Source organism: Erithacus rubecula (genome assembly GCF_903797595.1).
Source record: "Erithacus rubecula genome assembly, chromosome: 1".
Lineage (NCBI taxonomy): Eukaryota > Metazoa > Chordata > Aves > Passeriformes > Muscicapidae > Erithacus > Erithacus rubecula.
This window is the reverse complement of record NC_136658.1, coordinates 81,741,982-81,754,506: the sequence shown is the minus strand read 5'-3', so window position 1 is coordinate 81,754,506 and position 12,525 is coordinate 81,741,982. Positions and strand designations below refer to the sequence as shown.

Below are 12,525 nucleotides of genomic sequence, written 5' to 3'. Positions count from 1 at the left end.
ATTATAGGTGGCAAGTATGTATTCTGAAAATTCACAGCAGTATCACTGTACAAGTCTAGTGCTCAGTACTATATATATGCACAAAAGAAAACATAACTGCCCTATTAATAAGGTCACAGACTTCTACAGAAACATGCAAATAGTAAAGAAATCACTGGAAAGATGCAGGTAATCAGGAGAGAAGCAGCTGCATGCAGCACCAAGAGCACCATGTTTGACCACATTTCAGAAAGAAACCCCCTAAACCTCAACTTCATTTAAGATTTTAAGTTATTAATGAAAACTACCAACTATGAAAGATTTCAAACATTCTGAGTAGGTTTAACATACAGGATTTTATGGAACTTTAGTGATACAGTACTATAATGATTACAGCATCAGAAATTGTGATATTAAATCAAAATTGCCTTTTCTGATGTTGATGCATGCACAGATTCTGCACAGAACAAGTACTTCAGAACTGAACTGCTAGACCCACTACTCAGCACTGGCTGCACCTCGCTGTTGATAATGGCTGGTTAAATAGCAGCTTCAATGCAGCTGCTTTAAAAGGGAAAATGTTCTGAGAGGGACTACTGAGGTGTGTATTACTTAGCAATAAGACCTCTGCCTCTTTCTTTTCACCCTTCAAGATCTCATGATACAAGAGAAGAAAATATATCTTACAAGGAAAACAATTACTTTGATGTCTACCTGAGGTTTCAAATGTCCCAGTACGTTCCAAGGAAAAGAAAACAAACAAAAAAACAACAGAGGAGAAAGATTTCCCAGGCACTTTGAGATGGATGTGGAAAGAAAAAGCAGCATGAGCAATACCATTAAAACAATTACTGTGTAAGAGGGAATAGCTGTTTTCTAATCTAAGGGAAGAGTTTTAGACTTTGACATTTTTATATACAGACTTAGGAATATCTGCCTCTCTCTACGTACATCTAAAAATAAGTGGGTTTTTAAAATCTCGTCTTTCATACTTAAGCCATCAGAATAAAGGCTTTAAGAAAAACCAGCCAAAACCCCCACCAAAGCAACAGTGTTTTAATAAAACTCAGACCAGTAAATTATTTCAGAGTCAGTTATTTCTGAATGCAAAATTTCATGCTTTGATCATTCCTGACTTTCAGTCATTCCAGACCTCCAGATTTAGAGTGTGATATGTTGTAATTTGTAAGCATGTTAAATATTTAACATGAAAAAGCTGAATTTTTACACCTGAGCTGTGGCCACCACACCTTTCTAGCTCACACATCTAATTTGAATAAAGTTATATCAATGTATAAACATTGATATAGTAACAACACATTTTATCATGTTAAACAGCACTCCTTTAATCAGGTCATGTCTGAGATGCCAACAGATAAAGCTAAGCTTAGACTTGTTTCTAACAGCTAACTTCTGAAGGGCTCAATATTTTTTTTTATTTTTAGTTTTTAGCTACCAATTACTTCCCAAACTTTTACCATGCTGTTTGTACAAACACTTGTGTTTTGACTTGTGGCTGGAGACTCACTGACTCAAGTTCTCTGAAACTCTATTAGAGACAGATCTGACTGAAGGTTGTATTTTTTTTTTTTATTTTTAAATCCAGTATGGAAACAAACAATATGGTGTACAACAGTACTAGAATACAGCAGTATTAGAATTTTATAGAATATCCCAAGTTGGAAGCGATCCACAAGGATCATCAAAGTTCAACTTGTAGCCCTGCACAGAACCATCAGCAAGAATCACACCACGTGCCTTACAAACACGTCTTGAACTCAGGCCTGGTGCTGTGACCACTTCTCTGGGGAGCCTGTTCCAGTGCCTAACTACCCTCTGGGTGAAGAATATTTTCCTAATATCCAACCTAAAATCTGCCCGAACACAGTTTCATGCCATTCCCTCAGGTCCTGTCACCACAGAAAAGAGATGAGTGCCTGCCTCTCTGCTTCCTGTGATCAGGAAACTGTTGACCATGATGAGGTCTCTCCTCAGTGTCCCTCTCCAGGCTGAACAGACCAAGTGGCCTCAGCCATTCCTCATATGACTTTCCCTCAAGGCCCTTCCCCATCTCTGTAGCCCTCCTTCAGATGCTCCCTAATAGCTTTGTGTCATTCCCATATAGCAATACCCCAAACTGTGCACAATATTCAAGGTGAGGCTGTCTCAGGGCAGAGCAGAGCAGGACAATCCCCTCCCTTGCCTGGATGGCCATGCTGTGTATGATGTCCCCAGGACAGGATTGGCCCTCCTGGTTACCAGGGCACTGCAGACTCACGTTCAACTTGCTGCTGATCTGGGCCCCCAGGGGCCTTTCTGTAATGCAGGTCCCAGGAGCACTTGTATTTATTGAACTTCATATGGTTGGTGATTGCCCAACCCTCTAATTTGATGAGGTCTCTCAACAACACCTCCTTAATATCACTGGCATATATTTACTTTGTATACCTTTGAGGTCTACCTTTGAGTCCAAGTCATTTATGAAAACCTTGAGGAGGGACAAGAATAGAGCCCTGTGGAACTCCACTAGTAGCAGGTCACCAGTTTGATGTCACCCCATCTACTGTAACCCTGTGTGCCTGATCTGTCAGCCATTTACTTACCCCTCACACGATGCATTTGTCCAGCTGTGTTCTGGACATTTAATCCAGAAAGATATTGTGAGAGACAGTATCTTTATGAGATTATCTTTATGAAAGACAGAAAAACTTTATGGAAAGGCAAAAAGATGACATCAACTGGCTTCCCTTGATCAACTGGATGTGTTACCTTGTCATAGAAAGAAATTAGGTTTGTCATGAACCCATGCTGGCTGTGACAGATGTCTGCAGTGTTCTTCAGATGTTTTCCAATATCTCCAGAATAATCTTGTCCATAATTTCACCAGGCACTAACATGAGACTGACAGTCCTGTGGTTTTCAGGATCATTCTTCCCACCCGTCTTGAATATTGGGCCAACATTGGCCAGTGTCCAGTTGACTGAGACCTCTCCAGATTCCCAAGATGAAACTCCTTGAGAGAGGCCTCGTGATGACATCAGCCATCTCATTGAGTATTCCTGTATCAGTTCTGTAAGGCCCCATAAACTTACAGGGACCCAGCTGGATCCTCCCTCCTCTCCCTGGCAGCTACTCCACAGACTTTTCACATTATCTCAGACAAATGATTTAGGTAAATAAATAAATAAATTTAAGTGAGGATACAGACCTCAGAATATAGAAGAGAATTTGCCACTCCTTCCACAAGACCTACCCTTACTGAGGTACATTGATAAAAGGACTTACAGAAAATGCAATTCTGAGCAAGTCAGTGTGTGATTTTACAAAACAGACATTCTGTGCCACAACATTCCCACTGGTGTACCTCAGATATTATCATCATTGCACATTGCCAAAAGCCCACATTTCCTACTTCTACATTATTCAGCAAAAGAAATTGTAGTATATTCTCTGTATTGGCCAAAAGTGAAAACTTGATCTCTTTCTACATTCTCCTGCTCATTTAGTATGCTGAAAACTAAAGTTCTTGGCCAGAGGCATTAAAACTGGTTCATCAAGCAAAGTAACATAAAACCACTCTCTATTCTTAGCTCATGCTACACCCGTGAAGACCGCAGCTCTCTAAGTTCCTATAAAGGGATCTGGTGAAGAGCAACTGGTCCCTTTGAAAATTCAAGGCCTAATTCTCTGTACATTAGCACACACAGTTACTGTGTAGCTTAGGCTGTAGTGACAGACTTGCATACATATTTCCAAATAGTCATTGTTGTTGCACATCCAACTATGGATCTGCACTGGTGTGGCTGCAGTTGTAAACATTTCACAGGCTTTTCCTTATGACTGAAGGATAGCTTCCCACTCAGTGGGCCTTGTATAACCTCCTTAAGCAATATGCACTGCTTTAGTGAGGAGGAGAGGCACCTAAAATAGACACCCAACTTCCTTCCTTGAAGTCCAACAATTTCACAAGCACAATTTTCTGTTTAAAATGAAATTACCATACACTGACTTAGTTTGTAGTAGTTACAGAAAAAAAGAATTGCCTTTAGGCTTTCCATATGTTCATTAGCTAATAAAAAGCCAGATAATAAGTACTTTGCATTTGTAATTTAAATGGTGCCAAAATTGTGGAGTATCACTAGAAATATACCACTGAGCCAAAGGTGAACTGGGCTGCATTTTCTGTAGTAATTTTTGCATGTCTAAAACCTGTAAAAAACAAGGATTGTACTGGTTCAAAAGTTCCTATGAAACAGAATTTAGTTTGCATTTCTCAAATATTTTAAACTAAATACAGAGAAATACCATGTAAAGGAATCTCTTGCCACAGAGAAAATCAGGAGTTAAAACATTAAAGGAATTTTTGAAAAATTTGAAGCATGCAATAATTTAAAGTTCCCCTACAAAGTGTTTACATTCAAGTTTACATTTACATTCAAAATGTGCCTGAAGTTTAAAATATCTGCATCACTGCATCATTTTTGCTCATAAGTTTACCTAAATTTTAGAAATACACATGGACATTTCATACTTGTCTGGAAATACCAGCACAAAATAACTCTCTTCTGAATGGTTTCTGCTTAGGACACAATAATTGTTTCATTACTTTTACACATAAATCTCACATTGGACAGGAGTGTTGATCTGCTGGAGGGCAGGAAGGGATCTGGACAGGCTGGATTGATTGGCCCAAGGCCAACAGCATGAGGTTCAACAAGGTGAAGTGTCAGGTCCTGTCCTTGGGTGAAAACAACCCTGTGCAGTGCCACAGGCTGGAGCAGAGTGGCTGGAAAGCTGCCCAGTGGAAAAGGACCCGAGGGGAGTGGTCCACAGCAGTTGCACGTGAGCCAGAGTGTGCCCAGGTGGCCAAGAAGGCCAATGGTGACCTGGCCACAATCAGAAATAGTGTGACCAACAGGAAGAGGTTGTGATCTCCCTGTTCTTGGACCTTGAATCCCATACCCAGTTTTGGGCCACTCACTGCAAGGAAGACATCGAGGTGCTGGAGTGTGTCCAGAATACAGCAATGGAGCTGGTGAAGGGACTGGAGCACAACTCTTATGAAGAGCAGCTGAGGGGAGCTGGGGGTGTTTAGCCTGAGCAAAAGGAGGGTGAAAAGTGACTTTTATCACTCTCAACAGCCATCTAAAAGGCTGTAGCCAGGTGAGGGTTAGTATCTTTTCCCACGTAACCAGTGACATGACAAGAGGAAAATGGCATCAAGCTGTGCCATGGGAAGCCCAGGGTGGACATCAGAGAAAAATTCTTCACTGAAAGGGACATCAAGCTTTGGAATAGCAGGGAACTGTTTTTTTATAGTACTAATAGCAAAGCAACAGTCAATGTGTTAACAGAGGCATAAAGAGATATATCTGCAACAGTTATACTACACTTTGGAAACAAGATGACCAGCATATCAAAAACTGTTAAAGAAGGTGTTGCAGGTGGTCGCCTTTTTGAAGTTAAATACTGCTTCATGCAAGTTTCAGCTTCAAACCTTGCATGCTGGTTTTCCTGCTTCTGTTTAGTTAGAGTAAGAACAGCAGTGCTAGAAAAGACAAACTTTCAGTAATAGCACTTCCCACACAGAGCTTTTCAAAACCCTGCACACCAAACTGCCAAACACTCCACCCACAGCTGGAGCCCAGCCCTTTGTTCCAGCAGTACTGTAACACCTTTTGCCTGCCTCAGCCTCTGGCACCACCTGCAAACATGCAAATATGCACCCTGTCAAATGTGCTTGTGCATGGAGCTCACATTTTCCAAACTCCATTATATCCAGTGTGGAGGACTCCACTAGCAGGAGTGGATTGTGAGCCCCCATTGGACCCCCTTGGGCTTAACCTAAGGGACCTCCCTTCCCACTGTATATTCTAGATCTGCCGTTTCTCTGGGAACATCATGCTGACAAAGGCATGGCACTTCCTCAGGAAGGGCAGCCCTGAGAACAGATCTGTTCTGGTTATATGGAGCAATGCAGGAAGACAGGGAGTGAAGAACACAAGTCAGCATCTATCTTGCAATCTTGTCTCAGAAAGATTGCTTTGCTACAGTCATATTAAAAAACAGAGAAGGGTTTCAAAATTCCAAAGAAACCCATCCTGAAAAGCAGAGAGAAGGAAAGATGAACACACAGAAAGCAGTATGAAGACAGCCATACCTTGCCTTGATATGTGCCAACATATCAAGAGAGTGAAAACACATGAACAGATAAGAAGCTACTAAACAATCAAATGATGTAATTTAGTGCTAAGGAGGTTTTAAGAAAGTTGTACTAATCGGAGGTGAAAGTCAATGGAGATGCATGACAGGAGCAGACAGAAAATGCTAACCTTAACAATTCTAAGACCTGCATGAATGCTAAGATAAAAAGACTCCTAACTTTGAGCTAGCATCAAGATGTTCATCACATGGAGACTCAGAATGGATAAGCAAGATTTACATATGGAAGATTTTGCTGTGTAAGAATCGGAATATTTTCTTTAAATTTCTTTTCATTCACAATGAAATCATATATGACTATGCTCTTGGTATAAAGCTTTGCAATTCAAAACATGGAAATTAACTAAAGCAATTATATCAGCCAGCCAGGGCAAAACCAGAGCAAAATTCATTGTGCAAACAAAAAAGCACTTGCTTTAGTCCCTGCATTTACTAATGAATTTTAGGCATGTAAATAACAGAGTAACTATTACAGCAACACAGCAGGCTTGCAGGTCACAACTCTACCACTCAACCTGCCATTCCACCTTATGTGGCAAGAGCAGCTAGGCAGTAGGATTGCAAAAACTCTCTGTAACAGGTGTAGAATACATCACATCATGATACAGTTTAAAAAACATTTAGTTTTGAAAATATATATATATAACTGCTAATCAAATATTTGAATTCCTACAGTTTGACTGGCTCACATTTATTTTAGATAGATAGCTAAAATTTATGAAGTCAAGGCCACTCTGATCACTGGTGTATATAAAAAAGTACTCAGCTACTACACAGAAAAGCTTACTACTATAATTTTTTTTTAAAGTTCAGTTTTAAGGAAGATAAATCACACACACACAAGAACTGTCAAACTTTTAGAAGGAAAAAGTTTTACTGCCTTTTCCTTCTGATTTATCCTACATCTTTGAAGTCTTTGTTTCACATCAGTCTAGGTGAGTGCTGCTGATACATCTTTGCTTAAAATGTAAACAAGAAAGTAAAATACAAGTAATTAAAAAGTAAAATACAAGTAATTAGTCCAGAGTGGACTATAGACAGGCTGCAGTCTGACTTCCCCTGCTTGTCTAGGCCAGGGAAACAAAATGACACAATTCAACTAGCTGCAGGAACAATAAACCACAATGCAGCATGGGCCACTACTGGAATAAGAGCCCATGTCAGGGCTTTTGTCCTGTGACCTCTAATGCAGCAACATGCAGAGTCCACGTAGAGTCACCTCTCAGGTCAGGATCCCTGCAACCTTCACTCCTGAGAAAGCAGCTGGACAGCACTTTGTTAGTAGATGGTATGAGTGAGGGAAAAGAAATCTGTCATACCAGGAGAATTGCTTCTCCTAGTGCAAGAAAAGGCTTCAGTGCAGTGAATTGCTAATAACACATTAGAAAAGCCCTCACTGTTTCCTCTTCATTTTTTGGGTACACACTCCAACGTGTGGGGAGGCTCACTGCAGTTTTTCTCCTCCTTAAGTTGGGCAGCTACAGCAGAGAAGCCCTTGAGCAATTCACAACTATGTCCCTAGCCTGCAAAACATCCTGAAAACTGCATCCAGCCCATGGCATGTAAAATGCTAGACTGCTGGGGGGAAGGCGTGAAGGAGACAGTTTAAGGTCAGAGAACAAGTTTGTGGCAGAAGAGAAATGAACCCAGATCCTTTGAAGCCTCAGACAGCACACCAACTACTGGGCTACATTCCCTCTATTATTTTGGAACTTATGCTGTAAGCCAGAAGAGCAGTTTGTGGTTTCCCTGCTTGAGTTCTATGACAGGATAGTTTGAATAGCTAGAAAAGAATTTTGTTTGCTAACTCACAGAAGAATAAAGTCTCAAATATTTTTTTTACTGGTCCTCTAATTCCTGCAACCCCTTTGAATTTTGAATTGAAGTGAATGTTTCAGCCCACCACAATGGTGATTTTAGTTCATCTTGGTTTCTAACCTAATGAAGACAGACAAAAAAAGGTTCAGACCTGTCAGCAAGATGCCCTGTGAATACTGTTTAGTGAAAGAGAGCTAGATTTTTGTTTCTAGAAGTAACTGGGATACAAATTCACCAAATTAAGTCACAATTTCCTTTTCTCAGTTCAACAATGTATCTGCCACAACAGATACCAGCACATATTGTGCTTTACTATGGAAGTGTCTTTGAACACATGCAAAATGTTAGTGAATGGCAGGTAGAAATTACATCCCATACGATTTCTGACACTGTATTATGCTACCATCTACTGGTTCACGTTGAATTAAAACTCTGAACCTGCCCTCCAAATCATTCCCTCAAAAAAATCAACCCTCAAAAAAAAGGAAAATCAGTCCCTGTTTAAAATTGCAAAATATTAATTTGAAATTTTCCAAGTTAATTTCACAGTTCTACTCAGCTTTTGTCTTCTTTTTATTAAGCAGATGCAAGAGTGACTGTTATATATGTTCAGAACATTTTTAATCAAGATAAACCAAACTCATCCACTCATTTACTTACATTCGGCTAGTTTCAATGTTCTCAGAGTGTGGTTCTCCTGGTGATCTGCAAAACCAGATAGAAAACCCTTAAGCACTGCTTGCTCCTTCAAGTCATCACAATATGAAGTTATGAAAGATGGAATGAGATGGGAGTATTATTTCCACTAAAAGCATCAACTTTTTGATACTTGCAGATTTAATCTTTCAAACTCCAGAATACAGTTTATTACACAAAACATGATAGTACAATTAAGCCGAATTTCCCTAAGAAGGAGAGCACTTTTTCCCCACTGCTGACACAAAAGGAGCCATTAGGGAAGGGATCTGCTGGCAGTACTTCCACATTCAGGCTGTATAGTGCTCCTGTTCTGGGCTAACTCTTCATAAACACTTCTATAACCAAAACATGTACTCAAAGATTATCAGTGATCAGCTGCAAACAACAAATTCTCTACATGTGGCTGGACTCTAAGAAGTAGCAGCTCAGAAGCAGGGTCCAAAAGAATCTCTCTCCACCTGAATTCAAGGAGCTAATCTCACAAACTGCTTTCTGTTTTCATCAATCCAGCCAAGAGATCAGCCAGTAACATTCAGAATTAAGTGTTATTGCCTGGCACAAGCAGTACCTGTGTTTAGCTTGGCAACCCCATTGACTTAATTCAAGGGGTATAGCTCAATACTTAGACTCAATTACAGTTATTTAGCTCCTCCTTACTCCCATGTTCCTTAAGACAGCACTGATTAGACTGTTAATTTTTTTAGATAGTATTTTTTTTCTCTTTGAGGGAGAACTTCCCCCTAGCCAGTGAGTTTGCAGCCAGACTAGCCAGAAGACAAGGCAGTACAAAATGCAGCAGTTTTGAATCCCATCATCTTAGGATGCCTTGAAATCAGACCTTATAGAATCTTCACATCGGTTCAAACTTTGGTACAGTTGACCAGAACTGCCATGCTGGAAATAGTGAGCAAGGAGTGGAAACTGAGCACAGCCATTACAGTAAAACTCTGCAGCTTAAATGAACAAAAATGTCTTTCATGACAGCTTTCTAAAAACAGAAGTGAGCTGAAATCTGCAAACAGAACTAACTTTGTAGGTTCCACCAGAGTCTGCTGGGAGACTTCAGTTAGGACAGCTACGCACTTTCCTGTAGCTTTACAGGGAAAAAAATATTGATAGGAATGCAATTTCTAAATTTCTTTATTATATAACTATAAATAATATTCTAAATGCTATTGGAAATCTCCCCATGTAGCCTGATACATTCCTTTTTGCCTGTTTCATTGTGCTATTTTACTGGATGGTCTCTCCTATTAAAGATTGGACTGCTCTTCAAATTCTCTAATAAAATTTTAATTCCTCTTCTGAAATACCATAACTTTTTGGATTCTACTAAGCAGACCCAATGCCTAGAAGGTATTTCTGGCAGACAGCTTATAATTCCTAAGGTAGCTGGATACTGTGTGGTGACCGATGATGCAGAACACAGGAAATTATTTGTTTGTATTTCATTAACTTATGAAATTTAATGGACACTAGGGACAGAATTCAGAACTTCCTATTCAACTAACCTGATACTCATGCTTAAAATGTAAATATGCTTTAACTGAAAAATAACATAGAAACTACCCAATCTCAAAATTTGGCCTGTATTTATTATCTCCAAAATACGTTTCCCTTACTCATTAAACTCAGGACTGACAAGGCAGCTGCTGACAAAAATAATGCTCAGCAGCAAAATGAAAACAAAAAAAAAAAAATTCCCTTTAACTCGGTGACCAAAGCAAGCCTCTAAATGCTTAGTGAAAAGAATCTCAATTTTTTTTCCCCCCTTATTCACATGAGCATGTAAGTGTTAGAAGCTGGAATAGCAGAAAGATGCATATTTATATTTATACTGGTTAGCTCCTCTACTTATTTCCAGGACTTCAGGAAATGGTGGGAAAATGTCTGGACATTTAAGACTTTGCTCTCTTAATTCTAGTATTGGGACATAAAACACATAGAAGCTTTGGGAAAAAGTAGTGCTTTTAGTTGTTATGAAAATGCAAAGGAAATCATGGTGTTAAAAGAAAAACATCAAGAATACTCATTACTTTCAGCCTTTAAAATAAAAAGCAGTATGAAGAATTACAGAAGAAGAGCAGATTGGCATCTAAACACTGCATATATAATAAGAAGCCTGGTGATCTGCAATACAGACATGTAAACAACTAGAAGTATATCCAAAATCTTTTTCTATCCTCATTATTTGTAAGAATATTATCAGGGGTGTAACGAGACAATACAGTTTGATGTATGTTACTCAAAAAAAAAAAAAAAAAAAAAGGTTGCATCTGTTAGATAAACAATTTCAGAAAAACACCATTTAGTTGGGTCCAAAAAGGTCTGGTCCTCTAAGGTAAGTGGTTCTGCAAACACAGGGTGAAAATTACTTTAGCTTATCATTTTCTAAAACATGAGCAGAACTACTATAACTATGATTTGCAGAACTATTAATGAACATATTAATTTGATTTTAAAAGGTTTCAAATGACAATGTAAGCACCTAATAAAATGAGCTTTGAATACTCAGTAAAATGAAGTGGAGGATCAATCTAATTACAGGAACTGTACTTGTTTGCTGAGAAGCTATTTATTTTGCAATACCCAATTGTTTACAAACAAGATACCTTGTTATTTCCTGTGAGCAGGCAACAGTACTGAAAAACAACTATATAGTACGGCAAGACGTCCTTTCATCATGCTTAAAATCTGAAACAAGAGTTCTGTTCAGAGAAAATCTCAGAGCAAATGCTCTTAAAATTTCAGCTTTGAATTAAATTGTAGTTACTGATCACAAGACATCAACTAATCTGAATACTGCAGTATGAGCTCACAAATTCAAATCGTGGGTCATTTTCAATAACACAGGGAGCAAATCCTCCATTCTACAAGTCACTCCTTTTACCACCAGTGTACCTCTCTAGATGAGAAAAGTAATGGTATGTAAGCTTACATACACTTCAATATCATCAAGCCTCCAAGATAAATACTTCAAAACAAAAACTGAACACATGCTTGGATAAGCATACTAAACAATTTATACAGAAATTCAGTATGACAGTAAAAACTACTAGATACTTTTAGTTGATAGTATTGTTCTTAAGAGGGATTATTATGGGGCACTACAATACTTGTATTTTAAAAAGCAGGCAAGGACAAACTAAGTGAGCTTTGAAATCACTGTTAGCAAAAGTGTAAGTCAAGTTTGCCAGCTGACTTATCTTAAACAAACAATGTAAATTAACATTATTTATAAAACTAACTTCAAGCCATACAAATTAAATACCTTAAAATAAACATTATAAAGAAAAACTCATGAGAAACAACCTGACATGCTTCATGCTTACCTTTTACAAGCTGTGGCCATTCGGTGACATCAGGGTGATCACAATTTTGAGTCACTGATCAAAACTGAGTTGTTGCACCAGTCCTGTATCACGCTGGGCTAAGCATAAGCTTAACAATTCTAAATAAGCAAAAATAATTTAATTAAAAGTCCTTAAAAATTATTTTCAGCCAATTCTCTAAATGAAAAAAATAAAAAAGAAGAAAAACATTGATGCTAAAGCATTAAGACTTACTTACATTCATTTTTTGCATGACATTCTAACTTCTAGAGTAACTCACTACAGTACCGTCAACTGGTAAACTTAAAAATTTAGGAACTTATTTTTAGTCTTTCTAAAAAATCAAAAGCCATACCCATCTCTTGGACTAGTGGAAAACACCCAATGTCAAGACAATAAGCATTCAAAGACCTGGAAGTGTGTGCATAAACATGAACTATAATTTCTAACTACAATAAAATTCTGGTAGATGTTT

General features: G+C 38.5%; 1 protein-coding gene across 3 annotated transcripts in view; it reads right to left on the bottom strand.

The window, feature by feature from the left end:
* The window catches only part of UBE3A (ubiquitin protein ligase E3A), a 42,267-nt gene that overhangs the window by 21,933 nt on the left and 7,809 nt on the right, over positions 1-12,525 (bottom strand). For 2 of the 3 annotated variants that reach the window (XM_079304851.1, XM_079304852.1), the window contains 2 exons: positions 12,051-12,169; positions 8,680-8,724 (listed from right to left, as the gene is read on the bottom strand). In XM_079304851.1, coding sequence (XP_079160977.1) covers positions 8,680-8,724; positions 12,051-12,070 — 65 coding nt within the window. In that variant the 5' untranslated portion in view covers positions 12,071-12,169. Of the gene's footprint in view, positions 1-8,679; positions 8,725-11,330; positions 11,413-12,050; positions 12,170-12,525 lie in introns of those variants that run through there. The other variant, XM_079304853.1, reaches the window with a different exon arrangement.